This window comes from Ptychodera flava, chromosome 3, assembly GCF_041260155.1.
Source record: "Ptychodera flava strain L36383 chromosome 3, AS_Pfla_20210202, whole genome shotgun sequence".
Taxonomy (NCBI): Eukaryota; Metazoa; Hemichordata; class Enteropneusta; family Ptychoderidae; genus Ptychodera; species Ptychodera flava.
Window position 1 is genome coordinate 50,112,748 of NC_091930.1, and position 22,498 is coordinate 50,135,245.

Consider the following 22,498-nt stretch of genomic DNA (forward strand, 5'->3'; position numbering starts at 1 on the left):
CAAACACACTTGCAAATATTCAAAGTTCGGAATTTCGCTAGTTTCCTGCGTCGTAGCATTAGATATTTACGTGACCGTTATTGTCTTTTCACTTGCCCTCTTCTGTCTCAAGTATAGAAGTTCATAACATGACATCCACAACGAATGGAACACAAGACATTGCACAAAGCACACAAGGCATGCTATTTAGTTAGAAGGTGCTTTGAAAGCCACGATAAATTTCATACTTTGCGGTGACCGTGTATGTCGTTAGATGTAAATAATAATGGATTGGTTGTAATACGACAGAAAGCATGATTACCAGGCAAATAAGACAGCCAACAATAACTAGCCATTTGAATATGGATAATTAATCTTATATGATAAATATACCATGCCGATCATAACCAATCATAAAGATCAAACTTTTGCTAAATTTTCATTGCAAGTGCAATCGACTTTGTAAATTCATAATTACCTGCAAAATTACCCTGTCGAATAGTCCATCAGTCAGTGGTGATATCAGAAGAAATTCTGCGCTGATCGACCCAGCACTTTCACCAAATACTGTCACTTTGTTTGGATCACCGCCAAAGGCTGTTGAGGAAAATATTATGGAGGGATTTTACTCTTTCTGAGAAGACATTAGACAATGGTTTTCTAGCAGATCCTGAACAAATTGCCAAAATACACGTATACACATTTCTTTACCAATAAAATCTGACGAAAAAAAATCATCAATTGTAACTTTGTCTTCATGATAACTGTCACTGTTATTTTCAATATACAAACATTATCATCATCATCATTATCATCATCGTTATGAACACGAGTACGTTAACTCTACCATCCCTGTAATCAGTCGCTTAACAAATCTCTCTTTTACCTTCGATATTTGTTTGAATCCATTGTAACGCCGCAATCTGGTCGTACAATCCATAGTTACCGGTGGCATGTTCATCGCCTGAGTAATGTAACAATCGAAAATTGCAGAATATTTGTGAATGTACACTGAAACGTGGAAATGGAATTAAACCAGTGGTTGTAGAATTTTTTTGTCTCTCCTGTTTTATCACCTATATTTTGTCTACTCTAGAGTATTTTTTCACTAGTCTGCATGTCTTTAACTTCTTCGAGATTGCCTTGAATTTTATGCATTTTTTTTATGTTTTAGTGGTTTTTTACCATGGTCTTTTTAAATAATGCTTTTTCTGTTAAGACAATCGCAAGTATGCTTTCACAAGATGTCTTCCAATGTGCAGCTTCAACATCCTAAGGTAGTATGCGTCTAGGAAGTCAAAGACTTAAACCTTCTCTCAAACTTTCCTCAAGTAATCTTTCAACTATTCACGTATTTGTATGAATTCAGGGCCAGGGACTTGATTAGTTCCACTAAAACTACTTCCCTGGTCCCCACCAGTAATGTTGACACATTTTTTTCTGGTGAAATAAAATCATTATCATTATCATTATCATTTTTGAAATTCAAAATGGCCACCATCCCTGTGTTAACTCTATGGGGAAAATACATTTTCGATTTTAAAAAAAACAATAAGACATTAAAATATTTTTCTTCCAAATGAGCCCCCACATGTGGCAGATCAGAGAAAACGTTGGGAAAGTTGGAAAGTCCAAATATCTCTCCCAGAGGCTGGTTCTACTTTAATGGTGATACCTACCCGTTACGAAGAAACCAAGGGCTCCAAGCCTGTAGTTAAATGTGACAACAACTACGTCACCAACAGCAGCCAATACTGTACCATCGTAATAGTCGCCTGAGCCACTGCCAACGACAAGAGCGCCCCCGTGAATCCAAACCATGACAGGCAACTCTCTTAATTGCTGCAAAATATTCATTAGACCTGGTTGAAAATTTGATGAGTCAGTAATTTTAGTATATAAATTAAATAGATTGGCGGTAAATATGATGATTAAATTTTTAAAGAACAGCGAAACAGTTGAGTTTAAGTGCGACTATGATAGTTTTTTTTATTTTGTGCTATAGTTGTTTATTTATTTTTTATTTTGTTTATTCAAATGATGCATCAAAACTGTTTGGTTTGTGTACATTTGTCTTTTGGTAAATTTGAAGTAATCTGTATTGATTCTTTTACCTATTCTTTCACTATAGGTGAATGCTCTATTTTCACGTCGTGTAATTTGGCTTAACTGTAGGTATATATTATTCAAATCAGGGTACATCAGTTCAGCCATAACAAGATTTATAAAGATACTCCAATGTCTTTATAAAATACGACTTACGAGCGAGGTATCGGTAATAAGATGTGTACTGATCATCGTTTGCAAACTTATGGGAATGTGTAGTAAAGTTTTCCATCTGGAAAATGGTTAGAGACTTAACCACCTTAACGAGTGTCTCAGAATTTTCTATCCCAATAAATTGAAGTATTGTAATGCCAAGCTGACCCATCTATTTTGATGCTGTACCCCAATCTCCATTGCCCAATTCATGTGATGAGAGAGAAGTCAGATACCTTGACCTTGATGTGCATTCGTCAATTTTAATCACAGTGACTGTCAATGGAAATTAATCAACGTATCCTAGATAAGGGCACGGAATTCAGTGACAGACGCATAGACCGGAGACATCTCATCTATATCAATAACTGACATATCCTATCTTTCATTGTTTCCGGTCACTGCTCTTGACCTCTATACAATCCAAACAACTGTTTCGTCCGACCACCCATCGTACCATCACGTGTCTTCCCTGTGCATCATCATTTGAGGTCAATGTTGTCAAGTAAATCTATGTGCTTCTCCACAAATTTCCACCGTTGCTCTAATACTAAACATACATTGAAGTTTATAGGCCTACTAATATGCAAACTTGTCAACACTATGTCATTGCTTGAAATTCTGCGGCGCACAAAAGCGTACTACATCTGTCAGGCTGTTGTACTTACTGTTGTCTGTGGAGCGTACACATTCAGAAACAGACAGTCTTCCTCTTGTTTTCCCTCTATGGGGAGGAAGGGGTTAGGAGGTTGAATGCATATCGATCTGTAGTAGGTGGCGTTGTATTCTCCCTCCCACGAAACTTTAGGCTGAGGTGGTCGGAATCTCAGTTCACCGACCGGTGGCTCGGCGTACGGTATCCCCTTGAACACATTTACAGTTCGCTTGACATCGACATCCTTATGTGAGAACTCCACTGACGTACCGAGTAGAATTCCAGATCTGATTTCTACCAGCGGATCGACCGCCGCACAGTAAGAAATCACCGCCAGAAATATCGCAAATCGAGTAAATATCATGTTACAGGTTTGGGAGCAGAGTTATGAATGAATAGTGCCCTCGACCCGATATTACTCATGTCAAGCATTAACCAGTGACCCTTGACCCATGTTAACCCTGGAGATCAAGCCGCCAGGCTGAGTCATACACTTTAGACCATTATCGATTAAGTTTAATCGTTTAAAATTCTTTAATGTTGGTGGAGGGAAATCGTATTAAAATATCGTTCGTGACGCATACTTTATTTTATAGAATCCTGACTGTAAAAATGGCCAGGGCAAAAGTGAACTCAACGTCCAGTAAAGACATAAACAGCAAGACTTAGTTCAAAGTACGCCTTTTAGACACACAGAAGTTGTAATCGCTTTGTGTTTGCAGCAAACGAGTTATATATTTGGCAATTAACAAACAATTAATAACCAATTAATAATAATTAACACGTCATATCCGCATCCCAACGAATATGGTTTATTATTTTATAGTTTTGTCAATAGCAGTGACATTTGTCATGGGAACATAAGTTAGAATTGCTGAGTATACGTAAATCAGTATCACTGTTAATTAGATTAATATAGTAAGATACTATCACACTATGTTGAGCCAATAAGCTCGCTCAGCTATGCAATTTTAATAAAAGTGACAGTTTACTGTTCGTAGTGGATGGGTTTTTGATAAAGATATATTTTAAGATACTCCTCGTCAAAGGTGCACGTGTCAAGAGCCCCGTAGCCAGTGTGTGGCAAGCTTGCTGAGCTGAGACAGACTATTCAGCGCTACAGCATTCTTTGTGCAACGACAGAGACGGGGGTATACCGTATAATCTTCGGAAAAGTGACATCGAAGGCACAAGCATAAAGTCATTCGACGAACAACGATAAAGTTCGTTCATCACACAAATTATTCCGTTGTTTCTCGGTCGGAATCATACCTGCAGCGTATAAAGGCTGTAGTGAAGACAGCGTTGTAGTATGGCGCGTAATCCATGCCAAAATTAATACCTTACATTTTGAGCCAAACTTCATTCAACTCTCGCTCAGTGCGACCCAACTGTGGCCACCTTCATTCGGCTCTCGCTCAATGCGATTCAACTCTCGCTCAGTGCGACCCAACTGTGGCCACCTTCATTCGGCTCTCGCTCAATGCGATTAAACTCTCGCTCAGTGCGACCCAACTGTGGCCACCTTCATTCGGCTCTCGCTCAATGCGATTCAACTCTCGCTCAGTGCGACCCAACTGTGGCCACCTTCATTCGGCTCTCGCTCAGTGCGACCCAACTGTGGCCACCTTCATTCGGCTCTCGCTCAGCGCGACCAACTGTGGCCACCTTCATTCGGCTCTCGCTCAGTGCGATTCAACTCTCGTTCAGTGCGACCCAACTGTGGCCACCTTCATTCGGCTCTCGCTCAGTGCGACCCAACTGTGGCCACCTTCATTCGGCTCTCGCTCAGTGCGACCCAACTGTGGCCGACTTCATTCGATCTCGCTCAGTGCGACCCAACTGTGGCCAACTTCATTTAACTATCGCCCAATTCCATCCAATATTGTCGCCAACCTATCCAACTTTCACGAAATCTCAATGCGACTCGTGTAATGCATTCGCTTTCCGCCGCGACTCGTTTGAATCATGCTCCCTAGATTACCTTTGAAGCTCAACTCATTTGATGACTCTGCATTCGTCTTGCTTTTTGAGCTGAACGCATTCGTGTCGGGGATATTCCGTGTTTGGGGGGGGGGGGGCTTGGTTGGGGCGAACCATTTTGAAATGGGCGCCACAGCATGCGATTCAAATGAAGACACTTTTAAATTGAAACAAATCACACGTGATTTAGAGTCCATTGCATTTACTTTACTTATGTGAAGGTAATTCATGTTATGTTATCGACTCTGATTTTACTTCAAATTGACCGTGCCAGAATGTGGTTCATGGCAGCCAACCCATCATTAAAGTGACCAACTTTGCCATACTACACGAGACGTCACAGGGCATCATAGTGACGTCACATGATGTCATTAATATATTCATATGTTTTCTGTCATTGTCCTGGGGGATCCAAATATTCAACCCAAAAGTTTGTTGCGGAAGTGAAGTCCAGATTTACAGGTCCAACAAAGTTCTTGTTATCACGTCGTCTAGCTATATAAATAATTCTGTTGTCTTCAATGGATTAGGAGTTCGTTCGCGCAAATATTGTTTCCAATAGCAATACATTAAACCAAGCGACGGTATACCGCTCAATTTCGACTAGATCCCTTTTAGAAAAAATTTAACTTATTTTTGTATTACATTTTTATTACCACAAATGTGATGTAAATTCTCCATTTACAAGCAAACAAAATTATATTATTATTATTATTATTATTATTATTATTATTATTATTATTGTTGTTGTTGTTGTTGTTGTTGTTGTTTTTATGCTCTCGCTATCACTCGTGCATATGTCGTGAATTGGTCAAAATCTCGATGTATACCGTTGCTGGGTGTGCTTTATTGCTTAAATATTTAATACCGATTATTAGTCTAAGAATAAAATGATGTCATTCTTCCCATACCCGTTGTATTTAACAGAGTTTCTAATTCTGTTTTGATTTTTTTGATTTTCTCCCCTTTACAGTAATTTTATTCTCAATGTACTATTTCCCTAACCAACTGTAGGCCTACTGTGTAAGTCTTCTCATTCAAAATGTCCTTAAACTTCATAATATTAGATGACCCATTTTTTAATGATATGAATATTGTCTGTTAATTATAATAGAATCATAGTACCAAAGATATTGCTTTGAAAGCTGTTTCCGAAGTTACGAGTCGCATTGAGTTTCGTGAAAGTTGGATAGGTTGGCGACAATATTGGATGGAATTGGGCGATAGTTAAATGAAGTTGGCCACAGTTGGGTCGCACTGAGCGAGAGCCGAATGAAGTCGGCCACAGTTGGGTCGCACTGAGCGAGAGCCGAATGAAGGTGGCCACAGTTGGGTCGCACTGAGCGAGAGCCGAATGAAGGTGGCCACAGTTGGGTCGCACTGAGCGAGAGCCGAATGAAGGTGGCCACAGTCGGGTCGCACTGAGCGAGAGCCGAATGAAGGTGGCCACAGTTGGGTCGCACTGAGCGAGAGTTTAATCGCATTGAGCGAGAGCCGAATGAAGGTGGCCACAGTTGGGTCGCACTGAGCGAGAGCCGAATGAAGGTGGCCACAGTTGGGTCGCACTGAGCGAGAGTTGAATCGCATTGAGCGAGAGCCGAATGAAGGTGGCCACAGTTGGGTCGCACTGAGCGAGAGTTGAATGAAGGTGGCCACAGTTGGGTCGCACTGAGCGAGAGTTGAATGAAGTTTGGCTCAAAATGTAAGGTATTAATTTTGGCATGGATTACGCGCCATAGTTGTAGAATCCGATGTATTTCGGAAGTTGACTAGGACAACACTCACAATAGAACAGAGTTCCCGTCAAGTAACAACATTGGGATATACCTACAGGCGATATAATGCTTATGTGTCATAGCAAACATCAAAGTCCGTAAGACGAAAACATGATTGACGATTGAGATGGCCACCGGCGCCGGCCGGAGGAGACCGGTGACGGCAGTGCCCACTATAGCGTACACTCTGTGTGTCATCGATCTGAATCTTTCGGGCTCGCCAAGTCGTAAACTTGTGATATTTTAAAAGCCACGGCATCTCTAAGAATAATAAGTACTGTTTCGATCGTGTCGTTGCATAAACTTCACATTCTAAATAACTCAAAATACTACGGTTATCCGTCGTTAGCGCGGTGAAAGCTATGTCTGCCGATGGCAGACTTGCCTAGGCATCGGTACAGCGCGAGACAATGATTGACACGCGCACGTGACCGAATCCGTATGTCTGATTAGTGGAGATACCATTCCATGTATCAAAACTTCAGCTCAATCGTATTTATGAATGAAAGTATACCTGTAAACATTTGTACATCTCCTGGGTGACGGCTGCACTACTCATTAAATGAAAGTAATCCGCATAAATAAAACACAAAATAGGGATAAAAAATCATGCAATTTCGGCTCGAAGTTGTACGGCTCCGCGAAAAACACTCGTACACAATGACGTCAAACAGAGAATAATACCATTGGATTATATGTAGTTTTATATATATATATATATATATATATATATATATATATATATATATATATATATATATATATATATATATATATATATATATATATATATATATATACCCTTAAATGTAATTTATATGTCATATATTTCAAGGACATTCCAGCCGAGAATAATTTCTATATCGGACGAAAATATGCATTTTCCGTCGCTTTAATGTTTACATTTCATCACTATGAACAGGCTTTATCATGTACAATTTATATTAGATATTTCAACCAATATTTCAGCAGTTGTGTTAGTTCGTTGCAAACTTTTGTTTTTGAGATATTGCAAAAGGACACATGTGAAAATGTATGATATATATACTTTCACATGTTTTTGTTCAGCTGCAAAGTTTCTTCCTATCGGCGAACCTCTTGGTATTTATTGTGCAGTATGAAATGACTGTGTAAACATTTATTCATCTTTCAGAACCCACATGAAATACGGCGGAGCCTTTATTTTGCTTGATTTGAACCCCACACCCTTTAGTTACTTGGGTCAACCCAGTCATTACACGGTTATGAAACACAGTTTGTGTCATTTGTGTTTGGTCATCTGGTAATTTCTAACATTTACTCTGTACCTATTCGTGACTCAAACTTATCTGCCCTATCTTCTATGTATCAACATAATTGCATATTTGGTGAACTTAACAGGATTCGTGTGGATCAAGGTACGTATTCTGAGTGTCTCTTTGTTTCATACCGATAGCGTTACTTGGAATCACTGACAGTTTGACTCAACCTTTGTCTCCAGTATTGTTACTGTGATCTATCATCTGTCAATAAAGTTGCACACTGTGACTACTCTTCTCAATGCTTCATAGCTAGGTTGTTAACCATTTAGATAGCCAAGCGTGTCTGCATGTTAGAAATGAGTGTGACAAGCACTTAAGCTGTCGTTTTGAATTTACGACACGTCTGCTAGCTCGTCAGTATGTCCCCTAAAATTGTATGAAAAGTCCATATCCTCACTTACACATTGATTTGTTTGGTGTATGCACATTGGAGTATAAGTCAGACTAAAAGTCAAAGACAGCAAGTTTGTAAGGCAATTAATGTCAGTTTTGCTGGATAGCACATTCTACGAAAATAGCTGCGAAAGCCCGGGTACAAACTCAATAAACATGTTCCTTGACCAGAATGACGTAGTGCACATATAGGGCTACGGGTGTTCCCCTGACCCAGTCTGCTACTAGGAGTATAATGTTTCATAAAATTCGTAATCCTCGTGGCGACATTGCAATAAAAACAATCCAACAGTTGAGACATTTACATCTCCCTTCAATTTGATCACAGTCCCCTGTGATCTATTCCGCTCTTGGACTATGCGCCCCAAAGACGTGTGTACATATATTTTTCTCGCTTATGTACACACGTCTATGGGGCGAATAGTCCCAGAGCTGAATAGCTCACGAGTGACTGTGATTTGATTGAAAACTCTGGGCAAATGAAAGATACAGGTATGTGAAGTGCAGTCATGTGTTGACGGTACTGTTGTCGGCGCTGTCACAACTGCAGAATGCGAATGGTGATGGAGTATTCCATTCCATTGACCCTTTTTTCAGGTCACCAGTCCGTTCACCCATTATCAGTACGCACCCTAAGATACCGAGGAATTTGAACACATTAAATCAGTTGATAGTGTGCATGTATAGATAAGTACCGCCAGACTGGAGCCGTCAACATCGTAGAGCGATAAATTACGGAGTAAATGCTTGATACAAATCGCTGTACAAGCCTGACTGCTTATGATTGCGAGATATCATAAGAATTATAAATGTCGAGAGAAGGAACAAAGGAAGGCTTGACTCTGATACTGCAGGAATTTAGAAAATAACAAGTTATATGGTAGCTCGTATAGCTTTAGTTTAAGCCTGTGATTTTTGTGTATTTCTTGCTATTTGCGTAAAAATATACAACTGAAGTAAATGTGATACGTGAATCAAGGACAAATTAGCTGCAATTGTTCGATGGGAGGCACATATTGATAATAATTTTGTTCACAAATCGAAACACTTCATTAGCAGACATAACAGCTAATTTCGAACGATGGAGATTATGATTCCGACCACGATGGCAGACTCATGTGTCGCGGTATTTTGCCTTGTGCGCTCTTCATTTGGTGTTTCGAAATTGGCCGTGGATTTTTGAAATTAGCAAAAACATGATGCCTGTTGGCATGATTGTATTTCAACTAACACGTAGATGATGATATATCTTGTGATGTGCATAACATGATATTCTTCATGTTGTTACTTTCGAAACATCAAAAAGACACGGCAGTTTAAGAGACTTTCACTGAAAATCACACTGTGCATCATTAACGACACATAAAATCTTTTAACCGGGTATTATCATATAAATACGTGGAAGTGAGACCATGTTGTGCTTTTTATTCATGTATTCAAAGGTTAATAATTTACATAGGCCTTTGTTACGAGTTCTATACCAACACAGTTCAGACACAGTTCACCGTTGTTTCTGTGCTTCTCTCCGACATATCCGGGCTATCTTTAATCAGAATTACATTAGTCTTGTGCGTCTCAGCCACTTTTGACATTGAATTTGATTTGTTCTGATCCTGAGTTGACATGGCAAGCTCTGACGTAAGACCAGGTACTTCTGACACCAAAGGGGGTGTACCTGCTGGACGCCCGGATAGTAATGGCGGCCGACCTGGCAGTACAACTGCAACAAAGACTAAAAGGTAAGCTATACACGCCTCAAGTTAACTAGTAAGGCTATACCCCCATGAAAACATGACCGATTATTTCCAGGTGTTGAGATATTTGCATTGCAGTAGACATTTCTCGATGTGATGAAAAACCATATTAACATATAAAGGCTTAATATATATTGCAAGACAAGTGACACAGTTTCACCATTCGGCTTTGCGTCCTCAAGGCTATACAGATGAGGTGACACTATCGCCCTCTATAGGTGGATGTCTGGAGAATAAGGCTGAACAGCATTTTCAATTATTATCATCACAGGGGAACCCCATTTTGAGTATGTCGAAATGATTTTATTTGTTTCAAAAAAATATTCACGCTAATTCAGGGAATTTCTCAATTACGGTTGATGTGTATGAATAAAGTACGAAGAACTGCTAACCTAGGATAGTACATTACAGCTGTACATTTTACGTGCAGCTATATTTTTGAACGTCTATTACACTATAGCTAGGGTGTTGCCAATGAAAAGTTTGGAATATTGAAATATTACGTATTTTAAAATGTCATTGTACGATTTTATGAATCATAGAAAGAATATTCAAGTCACTCATATCGAGTCGCTGTCTTCTTTATCGGAAGATGTAAGACGATGATGTCATCGTAATTTTATGTGAAAATCACTCTTCGTGATGGGCCTTCTAGGTCTTTTGAGCTCACTGCTTTCGAATTAAAATAATGTAGGTGAGGTTGGATCGATTCAAAGGCCATCGATTATTCAAACCACATCATTTTTGCTTGTTCACAAATATTTGTTTTTACCTTAGGCTGAGCGCTTGCGTTGCACTGTCCAGGAATTTAGGCTTATTTCTTGAAACCTCGAGTGACGTAGACCATTTGAAAGTTAACTCCTCGCCGTTGTTAAAGTGGCTGATACAAAATGTAAAATGGCGCCTTGAAAGATAGATAAAGATGAACGAGCCGATAACTTGAATCCACTTTGACTAGTAAATTTTACATTACGATTACTGATGTGATAAAACGCCAATCGCTGGCCGTGCAATATGGTATAGAGCAGATAGTTTGAGCCCATGCATTCAATAATATAATTGTAAAGTATTCAAGTGTAAGACTTGCGAATAAGACTTCAAATCTGACACAATGAAAGTCATGCGGCTGGTGTTTTGCTTTAGAGATGTACACCGTTCAATTAAGCAACAATAATGTATTACACATAAAGTAGATTACGAATACCATACACTTGTCATAGAAAATCAAAATATTTCCTCCTTGATTTTGTTGACAGCAATATGGTTAGTAAAGCATTGATCGTCAGTGAACGATGGGGACCATCAATTCATGGAGGAATGACTGACGCTCTTCATGTAGTGATCAGACTACTGCAGAACATGAGAATATCTGTCCACTGCACCGCTGTACAAGCAACAAAAGAAGAGGAAGAAGAGGCAAAAAAGCTTGGAGTGACTCTTGAACTGCCAACAAAGGAGGGCTTATTCCAATTCAGAGAGCCAAATGGTGACTGGCTGCTGTGTCCTAATGAATACTATCCAAAATTAGAAGAATTGACAAATGTCAAATTTGTGTTTGGCTTCAGTGCTTTCACCTCAATACCAACCTTCAAAATCCTGAGTAAGGTGTTTCCAAAGGCATCTTGCTATCTGATCAATCTCTTTGATAAAGATGACATCACGCCTTTGATCGTAGGTTGCAGTAAAGAGGAACTGGAATTTCGAAAGCGAATCATGTCAGATGAATTTAAGAATGCAAAGTGTTCGTTTTCTGTAGGAGAAAGTGTCCACGCGGAATACAGCCGACTTTATCACAGCACCAATCAGCAGCTTCTTTCGCCGATAATAAACGAAGAATACTTAGTGCCTCCAAGATCAGATAAACCACCGATACTAAAACGCGAAAAATTCAAAATTATATCCGTTGTCCAGAAATACGAGTTGGAAGACCCCCAGAAACTTGATGTTGTTATCAAGGCGGTAAACGAGGCTGCTGAACTCATATATATGTTTAACAAAACTCCATCGGTATGGAAAATAATAGGAATACCACCAAGCAAGGAAAAGGAGGTAGAGGAGAAGCTGACACGCAGCTCAAAATTAAAGATCACGCCTAAAATCGTGACAAGTACTGAAGAACTGAACAGTGAACTGATGTCATCTCATCTTGTATTAATTCCGCCATCTACGACAAGTTATGGTAACCTGACTCTGGCAGCTATGTGCGCAGCGATACCCGTAGTCTATCCTGAAGGGTCTCACAGTGATGAGATTGTCAGTAAACACATAGACAAGCTCGAAGCAACAGAATGTGCAGTAGATATGGATGAAGACCCAAAGGATTTGAAAGCCCGAATAGTGTCAGTCATAACGAAATACCCGACAGCATTTCAACGTGCAGAGATAATAAGAGATCACATAAAGGAAAAGGTAGCCCAGGATCTGCGGGATAGCAATGGAAGTTTTGTTGCCTCGATAACTGCCGATATGCAAAGCACCTCTCCACATGGGGACGATCAAGACACAGAAACTCAATCTACCGTTGAACACAAAGGTACCAATACCTCATACAGTACAAGGTCTTTTGAGTGAATTAGGAAGTGTATATGTGTATGTGTATGTGTATCTGTAGGCAATATGCATCTTGAGGTTGTCTGATAATATCGAATACAATTGCATAAACTATTCACTACCTGTGGCATCAATTTTAATTCTGAAAAATGAATTCTACATTACACATATTGGGCACTTTGAAACAGAATATCAGACAGAGGATTTCTACTGAAGAATCACTGTTGAAAATTGGGGTATTGTATGATCATATCAATTGTATATAGTGCATTATTTTGTCAGACGTTAATGTCTCATATCCTTACACACTTAGAGGATTTTGATTTGTTTTATTTTCGTGTGAGATGTATTCTTCGAATATCATTTTTGTGTGTAGGCAATGGCGCGAAGATTTCAGATGACGACAACAAGTCAAAGGTCTCTGACAGAAAGGATGAAACTGAAGCGGAAGAGGCTGAAGTCAATACAGGTAACACTTCCTAAAAATGGTATAACACTAAGGTGGTCGGGAAACTCCAAACTTCAAGTAACACTATATCTATGCAGACTGTATTTCTGTAGCTGCTTCGGTTGCTTGTTGAGTCTAGTTAGAGGCGCACTCTCATTTCTGAAAACGGCCATATTATTGGCCGGCTGTTCCAGAATGATACATAACGAGTGACTTCAGTGAAATGAAGGAAGTATATGACTACGCCATGACTCGATGGGGCGATCACTGCTACGCTGGTCTACTAGTTAGACAAATGTTTTTTTTTATTTTTATATCAACGTGTCTGAAGACGGATTTTCTGTCATTCATGAATTACAGTATGACCTAAAATACTTTTCCTATCCAGAACTCGATAAAAATACTTGAAGCCCATTGCAATATCCATGTCTCGAAAGTCTTGCTATACATGCTTTGATTTAAAGAAAATGTCACTTGTTTGAATTCAGAAGTTTTTCGATTGGATTCAAACCTAAAACATACGGTTACCCAGTCACCTAGGGAAGAAATCGCAGTCAAAACCACTCGGCTAAATTCCCACCCTAAAAAAGAGTGGTACAATAACCGAGCTTAGTTTTTTACAATTAAGTTTTTTACAATTATTCTGACTGCAACCCCGTCACACGTTGTAGAGTTCATGAAGCACTCGCACTCACATACTCGCTATCACACATCGCGCGCAAACTTTGTCAGAGCAATGAATACATCGCTTTGCTGGGCAAAGGGCATACTTGGGGACAGTTTTGTTCACCAGCAGAGCTATCAGGGTAGAAAATGCAGAAGATGTAGAAATGCATAATTGCTAAAATGCAAATGCACTGGTTTCTAGAGTAACATAGAGAGCAAACGCATATACATAGCATTATTATCGATAACTAATAATTTAGAATGAGATATATGGCAAGAACGACATAATTGTATTTATTTCGAAATATTATTTTGTTTCCAGATGTTTCTGAGCAACCTACAGTAGAACTACAAGGAGTAAGAACAGATGATAAAGAAATTTTATCTGGCAAATCTGTCGATCAAGAATGTAAAGGTGGGCTTTTTCTAACAACGTATGCGTAGCAAACCAAATAAGGGATATATATATATATATATATATATTATATATATATATATATATATATATATATATATATAAACATATGTCCTCTTGGGAGAAAACGGCGCTCGTTCGTTAAAAACCAAAACTAATTACTTGAAATTCAACGTAATCAGTCACTTAAGTTTCATGCTTTCTTCCAAAATTCATTCGTCAGGCAGAGATACTAGCTTTTGTTTATTTTTTCTCATGTGTACCATTTAACTACGGTGGTAGGTAGTGTTGAAGTTCGAGATTTATTTGGTGGCAACATTTTGAGACCAACTGATGTTGGCAGAATGTGCAGAATGTATAAAACGTGAGTAAGAGATATGAACACTTTTTATTGAAGTAATGCATGTATATATTACTTTGCAGAAAATCTACGTCGTTCAATGGGAGAAAAAGTTATTCAAGGTTCAGTGCCTAACCGAGATCATAAGATTATGACCTCTTCGAAGTTCAGCTTTACACGACGTATTCCATTTATCCAAATCGTTTCTGCTTGGTGGCCTTCATTGCGGGGATATCTCCGTTTGTAGTTGGTTTGGTCAATAGAATCCTACTGGCATTGTTCCTTGCAGTAGTAGCACTTTGTTTTAACCAGTTCCATCGAGGTAGGGAGACATATAGCCATAAATATAAAACCAATACATATAATAAAATCAGTTTGTTTAGTAAATATGATCGAAGGTATGTATGTATATATGTATGTGTATATGTATGTTTGTATGTATGTATGTATGTATGTATGTATGTATGTATACACGTATGTATGTATGTATGTATGTATGTATGTATGTATGTATGTATGTATGTATGTATGTATGTATGTATGTATGTATGTATGTATGTATGTATGTATGTATGTATGTATGTATGTATGTATGTATGTATGTATGTATGTATGTATGTATGTATGTATGTATGTATGTATGTATGTATGTATGTATGTATGTATGTATGTACGTACGTACCGGCGCACGGATGATCGAATGGATGGATGGATGGATGGATGGATGAGTTGATGAATGTAATTATATATATATATATATATATATATATATAATATATATATATATATATATATATATATATATATATATATATATATATATTTATTTATTTATTTATTTACATGCAAGAGGTGCTTGAGAAAGGATTCTACAACATTGTTTTGTGAGCCCCTGGACTCACTCGAACGAATATTTCGTATTGTGTTGTAACAACCATGTCTGCAATCATTATACTTACACAGTATGTGGACTTTACTAATAAATAGGATATTAATAAATACTAGAAAAACTTTCCTCTTATTATTATTAAGAGAACAAGTTACCTCGTACACATTAAACACTTTTTGTTTTTGTTTCTAATTTAATGACAAAATAACCGGGTCGCTGTCGAAGAATAATAAGAACATGTCGTCAATACACAATTTCGTTATTTCTTTTGTCGAAAGTCATGCCTGCATTACTGTAATCATACTTAAATATCATATATCATGACGTTTGATGTTAACTCTGTCTTTAGGCAAAGCCGGTAAGACTGCAGCTGATGTCGACAAGTCAAGGGAATCCGACAGAAAGGATAAAACAGAAAAAGAAGAGGGTGTAGTCAATAAAGGTAACTCTAAACAGCGCAGTAAAAGCCATATTCTATTTCTGAAATGGTCATAGCTGTTGATTCTCGTTCAGGGCATAAGAAATGGTCTCGGCAAAATCTAGCTAATACCACTCTTTTACTTGATTGATATAACTGTAATGTATGACGGCGAACGAATATTTCGTTTTGCGTTGTAACAAATCTTACAGCGAAATATAATCACATGGCATTTATACTGATGATAATGATTGAGTTCAATTGTCCATTAATATTGTCATAGATATTCAGCTGCATAGGATCGATTTTATCTGCAAGATAAATATAAAGATGTAAAACGCCAATGTTCTGTAACGTATTCCTACAACTTATTCATAGGGGATTCAATCTCCGATGATGACGATGATGATGATTAAATATTTAAAAATGAAGATAAATAAACATATATTTGGACTCAGTAAATTTGTTGTTATTGTTGTGTTATTGTTGTTGTCGTTGTTGATACTATTTGCAGAAAGGAACAAAGTATGCGCTGCAAATTTCAACACAGCCTAACTATACATGTGCGTCGCAAATTCAATACAGCCTAACTATACATGTGCGTTGCAAATTCAATACAGCCTAACTATACATGTGCGTTGCTGCCTAACAATACATGTGCGTTGCAAATTCAATACAGCCTAACATTACCCAAGGGGTGTCACTTCATTGCCACACACTTTTTTCGATCGCCAAAAATGCACCTAGCATGCATCGAAATCGGTAAAATTCGACGTAGGGTCAAAGCACATTAGTCCTTCTCAATAATACTCCAACATTTTTACCTCTTACCGATGAAAAGTCGAGAAATCAGCAAGTTTTTCAGCGTATCTGGACTTCTCTTACATTTCAGATTTAAAAGGCGCGGCAGTGTATTGAGTCACGTGGGCGCTTTTTAAATCGAACCAATAGCAGAGCTGAATGGACCAGCGTGAAAACCCGGAGGCAATGTAAGTTTCTCACATCTTTGGAAAGAACGATCTCTTGCTGCGGGTGAACTGGAACTGTTAAAGTTACCAGAATTTCGTATGCAGACGCATGCAGACAGTGTCACCCATAGTCTTCCAAAGACGTGAGAAACTTACGTTACTGCCGGGTTTCACGCTGGGCCCATTCGTTCAGTACGGGCTCTGACCCTACATCGAATTTTACCGCTCTCGATGCTTGCTGGGTGCATTTTGGCGAGCTCTGCTATTGGTTCGATTTGAAAAGCGCCCACGTGACTCAATACACTACCGCGCCTTTTAAATCTGAAATGTAAGAGACGTCCAGATACGCTGAAAAACTTGCTGATTTCTCGACTTTTCATCGGTAAGAGGTAAAAATGTTGGAGTATTATTGAGAAGGACTAATGTGCTTTGACCCTACGTCGAATTTTACCGATTTCGATGCATGCTAGGTGCATTTTTGGCGATCGAAAAAAAGTGTGTGGCAATGAAGTGACACCCCTTGGGTAATGTTAGGCTGTATTGAATTTGCAACGCACATGTATAGTTAGGCAGCAACGCACATGTATAGTTAGGCTGTATTGAATTTGCAACGCACATGTATAGTTAGGCCGTATTGAATTTGCGACGCACATGTATAGTTAGGCTGTGTTGAAATTTGCAGCGCATACTTTGTTCCTTTCTGCAAATAGTATCAACAACGACAACAACACAATAACAACAACAATAACAACAAATTTACTGAGTCCAAATATATGTTTATTTATCTTCATTTTTAAATATTTAATCATCATCATCGTCATCATCGGAGATTGAATCCCCTATGCTTTATTCAGCAGCTGAACAACCAAGTAGCGATGAAGACATGGCCGAGAGTACCAGTGATAAGAATTCAAGTACTGGAAGAATACGATTGAAAGGTAAAGAGATCGATAAAATAATAATATTAGTTGGATGGTGACACTTTGAAACCAACTCAGAGCGTTGGTTTAACTGCGTAGATTTATCAGCATTCAATATTTATCGAATTTAAACACAACCTAAGACCATAGTATGATGGTACATTACATCCATAGAAATGAGAGTCAATATGTAGGAGAAATTAAGTCAGTCTGAAGAATTCGACATGCACGGAATTTAAGTGACAGATATTAATACTTTGAAGTTAAACTAATATATTACTGTTTAATACTAGATATATCTTGCTGGATTCATCATTTCAATCATTTCTTACTTTGCCATTAAACAAATATTTCTGGTTAGAACGGTGTTCAAAATAGCAAAACAAAATTAAGACTGCTCTTGTAAATCTTATTGATCACTTCAGGTGAAATTGAAATAAAGGTCAGACAAGACGGTATTATTCCAAAGAGAGGTAAAAGTGTGGCGGAAGTTGATGCTGCCTTTTACGCCAATAAACAAACAAAAGAAAACGCTGTACTGGTTGGAAAACAACTTGATCAACGCCATTACGATATGAGGTTGCATCATATAGGTGAAAACAGCATTTCCTATATCGTGGATTGCCAGTCATTGGAAGCCCTGGAGTCTTTGATGGATGACTATTCAAGTGGAAGTCTTCACAGGATGGTGAAGAGTACATTCCTGTCTGAGAGTCTGCTGGATGAAATTGGAGCCCTCTATCTGTCCTTAGGAACATCGATAGATTATGAAGAGTATCTGCAATGTCAGGAGGAATTGGAAGGTATATTCATATTGCGATTATGTATCATAAGTATCGGACAGACAGTTAAAACATTTGTGATGTAGATGACTGATTCAGTTGATAGATAGGTCAATTGTCTTTCCCCACCGGCGCATAGGGCATGTGTTTAAATGTTGTTTTGTAGTTGGATCTGCAGATAAGTGTTATCATTTGAGTATGCTGGTGCATGTATCTTTAGGGAGCTTTCAGTAATTACAGAGGGTGGGCCGGGGAATTAGGGGAGGGCCACTTTTTAGAAAACAGTTGAAGGGGGAGGGTCACTTTTTATAAACCTATCTTGGGGGAGGGTCACTTTTGACAGAAGCTGATTTTATGGCCAAAACTTTGATTGTCCATGTGATCTTTCCTGAATAGGAAATCACCAACAAAATACGTACACATTATATACGGCCATGCATAGTAAATTGACATTTCAGTGTAATTCCAAAATCAAATTTCTTGCACAATCATGGACTTGTAACAACTGTAGTCTAATCAAGAACAATAATCTAAATAATCAAGCATACATAAATGCACAGATTTATCTAATTTTGTACTGAAAAAAAAATTATTCATAGTGTTATCATAGAGCCCAATGCATAATGAATCGACATTTCAGTGAAGTTCCAAAATCAAATGTCTTACACAACCATTGACTTGTAATCGCTCTAGTCTAATCAAGAATAATAATCTTAAAAATCAAGCATACATAAATGCACAGATTTATCTAATTTTGAACTGAAACAAATTATTCATAGTTTCATCATTTACCAAAACGCATAGTGAGTCGACATTTTTGTGAAATTCCAAAATCAAATTTCTTACACAACCATGGACTTGTAACCACTCTAGTCTAATCAAGAACAATAATCTCAATAATCAAGCATACATAATGCACAGATTTATCTAATTTGTATTGGAAAAAATTATTTATAATTTCATCATAGACACAATGGATAGTGAACCAACTTTTTAGATGAAATTCAGAAATCAATTTCTTGTACACTAATGCACATTTTACATCCCTATTCAGCAAAGTACATTTAAATACATTGTCAAACATATATAAAATACAGCAATAGTATGTATTGTGGGGGTAAATTGTCAATAATTTGCCTGATAGACTCCATGTATTATGATTTGATATTTTCGGATGAAGCACTAAATCAGCTACATCTTGCCTTCTTATAGTTGCACAAAATATGGTGACCCTCCCTCAAATGTATGAAATACCATATCTCTTCAAAAATTCTTGCGTGATAAATTGCGACTGTCCCTCCAAAAACACCAGCCCTCCCCTCTGTAGTTTGTCCCTGACATAACAATTGAACCAATTATTATGTAAATTAGCTGATACTGTTTTACTTATTCCTTGGGAGAATACCGCAGTGGTTGGGGGGGGGGGGTCAAGTTTTAGAATGTCGGACAAGGGGGAGGGTCACATTTTAGACAGGAGGATAGGGGGAGGGTCACATTTTACGGTACAGGTGTGCGCGAAATTCCCCCGGCCCATCCCCCTGTAATAACTGAAAGCTCCCTTAATACTTGTGACATCTAAAATGTTCTTAAGACCAATCTGAATTGGATAACTATTATGACTTGAAACCAGTTATCACTTTGTCAACAAACATTATTGTGTCCACTCTTACTTTTGTCTGTAATTCAGCCTTGCTAATTCTTCTCTGATATTCATAAAAAGTGATTAGAAAATGCCAAGTGCTGTGGTTACCCCTTGCAATCCCCTCTTTTGACTTTGGAGATGTTAAGATTTTATTATGACACAGCACGAATGTAGTTATCTCAAAAATTATCATCGTTTACGATTGAAATTTACGTCTATATTCAGGTGACGACATACACCATCTGCCTATTGAAGTCATCGAAGAGATGAATGAAAAAATGAAATCGGACATTCTGAGAGAACAGGTAGATGTTACAATGAGGCAACATACAACAAGGCGGAAGGCTACAGACAGAGATATCCTAAGAGCAATGTCAGTGGAACAAGAGAGAGGTAGACAAACTGAACTTGATGAACTTATGAATGAATGGATCAAGATACGGACTGAATTACAACAGCTGAATGCCTCTCATTGTGAATTGGTTTTTGATCGACGAGAGTTCGTCCGAAACACAGGAGCCATAATCGATGAATTAGATATTCCTGTAGGAATAAAGCAAGAATTGATGATTGCTTTCCAGAAGTTCCTGCCTTTGGGTCCAGACAAGACCGCAAGCCTGATCAAAAGCTGGTGATAGAAGGCGATGTACTCATGGAGTATGTTGAGAACACCATTTATGACTTTGACATTCCTACCAAAGGGAAACAAGACATAATAGAGCGATTCAGAGTGTTGGTTCGGACAAAGTCAGGGAAGACCAACGCCAAGGCCAGTTTGACTGCAAAACAAGAGGATCTACAAGAGCGTATCCAGGCAATCGTTGATGACGCTGACATTCCTGATGAACAGAAGGAAGTCTATCATCAGTTAAGGCAGGTCGAAAGAGGTAGGTAGATCCATGTAGCAATGACATGTTTGGAATGTTGGAACTATTGTATCTCGCTCTGATCCTTCAATTGGGAAATGCTGTAAAAATGTTCTATGGAGATGTATCGAAGTGGCAAATAAATTATCGGTTAATGGGGTCATTAAACTGTTTGTAACCATCCACTTGGTCTTCAGTTTATCCTAGATATATTGATATTTCCTCGTTGGCTGGTTGTGTTAAACATTTTATTTACTCTCATTAATGAAACAAATAAGTGTGTTTTATACAATACAAAAGCCAATATCATTGTTTCATTTCAATGTATTTCGATGTGATTACTGCAACTTTTAAAAAAAGCACGTTGAAAAAAAACTAGCAACTCTGTGTATCTGAGAATCACTACATCCAGCACTCTGAGCAGGTTGGAATTTGTAAAGAAGGATATCTAGGATACACATAAAAATGTAGTTATTTTAATTTTTAAGTGCTTCAATTCTGATAATAACACAGGGCTATCTTTTTTCTAAAATCACTATTTATCCAAATCAGCACTAATTGTGCTTGCCATACCTAAAATAATGAGCAGCCATATGTATGCCATAGTTTATTGTCATTATACCCAGATGAAGGAATTTGGCTCAGGTATGTCTGAGATATCTGAATTGACGGACAGACACACAGGCCGATGTATGGACGCACAGACACACAGATGGATGGTACCAAAACCATAAGTCCCCTAGACTTCCTCCATTGGGACTTAAAAGGGAAAGAAAAATTACACTGAAAGATAATTACAAACTAAAGATGAAACTCAGATAAATTATTCTTTCAAAATCTTTTTAAACTTCACATTTTAAATTAACCTGTTCACACGGCAAACTCCACTGATGTTAAGAGATAATTATCCATTCAAAATATCAGTGAAACATTTGGTGATTCTCTGCAGTAAACAAAAAGCAGCATAGAAATGCAGAAAGACATTTATCCACGCACGCATGTTTGTATGCATGCATATTCACATACATACATACATACCAGGGCTGGAAAGTAGCGGTAGTCCCGCATCCACAGACTACAAACTTTTCCCTAGGGCTGCCAAAGTCCAAGAAATGATAGCCCATATGGACTACCAAAGCCTTGGACATAAAGTTCAGTAAGTACGTCGCTTGCCATGTCCGGTCCGTCCATAGGGGATTCAATCTCAGATGATGACGATGATGATGATTAAATATTTAAAATGAAGATAAGTAAACATATATTTGGACTCAGTAAATTTGTTGTTATTGTTGTTGTTATTGTTGTTGTCGTTGTTGATACTATTTGCAGAAAAGAACAAAGTATGCGCTGCAAATTTCAACACAGCCTAACTATACATGTGCGTCGCAAATTCAATACAGCCTAACTATACATGTGCGTTGCAAATTCAATACAGCCTAACTATACATGTGCGTTGCTGCCTAACGATACATGTGCGTTGCAAATTCAATACAGC

General features: G+C 38.1%; 4 protein-coding genes across 4 annotated transcripts in view; 3 read left to right on the forward strand and 1 right to left on the reverse strand.

The window, feature by feature from the left end:
* Positions 1-2,888: 2,888 nt before the first annotated feature.
* LOC139129382 (esterase SG1-like) lies at positions 2,889-3,257 on the reverse strand. The gene has a single exon (XM_070695017.1). The coding sequence runs from the start codon at positions 3,255-3,257 to the stop codon at positions 2,889-2,891; it is 369 nt and encodes a 122-aa protein (XP_070551118.1).
* A 6,571-nt stretch (positions 3,258-9,828) lies between these two features.
* Positions 9,829-22,498, forward strand: part of LOC139129383 (uncharacterized) — a 118,036-nt gene continuing 105,366 nt past the window's right edge. The window contains exon 1 of the mRNA XM_070695018.1: positions 9,829-10,084. Coding sequence (XP_070551119.1) covers positions 9,969-10,084 — 116 coding nt within the window. The 5' untranslated portion in view covers positions 9,829-9,968. The remainder of the gene's footprint in view (positions 10,085-22,498) is intronic.
* On the forward strand, positions 11,360-16,241 carry LOC139130264 (uncharacterized). Its single transcript, XM_070696016.1, has 4 exons — positions 11,360-12,632; positions 13,026-13,118; positions 15,757-15,849; positions 16,204-16,241. Exons 1-4 carry the CDS (start codon positions 11,360-11,362, stop codon positions 16,239-16,241), a joined length of 1,497 nt encoding a protein of 498 aa, XP_070552117.1.
* On the forward strand, positions 18,143-21,047 carry LOC139130228 (uncharacterized). Its single transcript, XM_070695978.1, has 2 exons — positions 18,143-18,516; positions 20,363-21,047. Exons 1-2 carry the CDS (start codon positions 18,288-18,290, stop codon positions 20,770-20,772), a joined length of 639 nt encoding a protein of 212 aa, XP_070552079.1. The 5' UTR covers positions 18,143-18,287; the 3' UTR covers positions 20,773-21,047.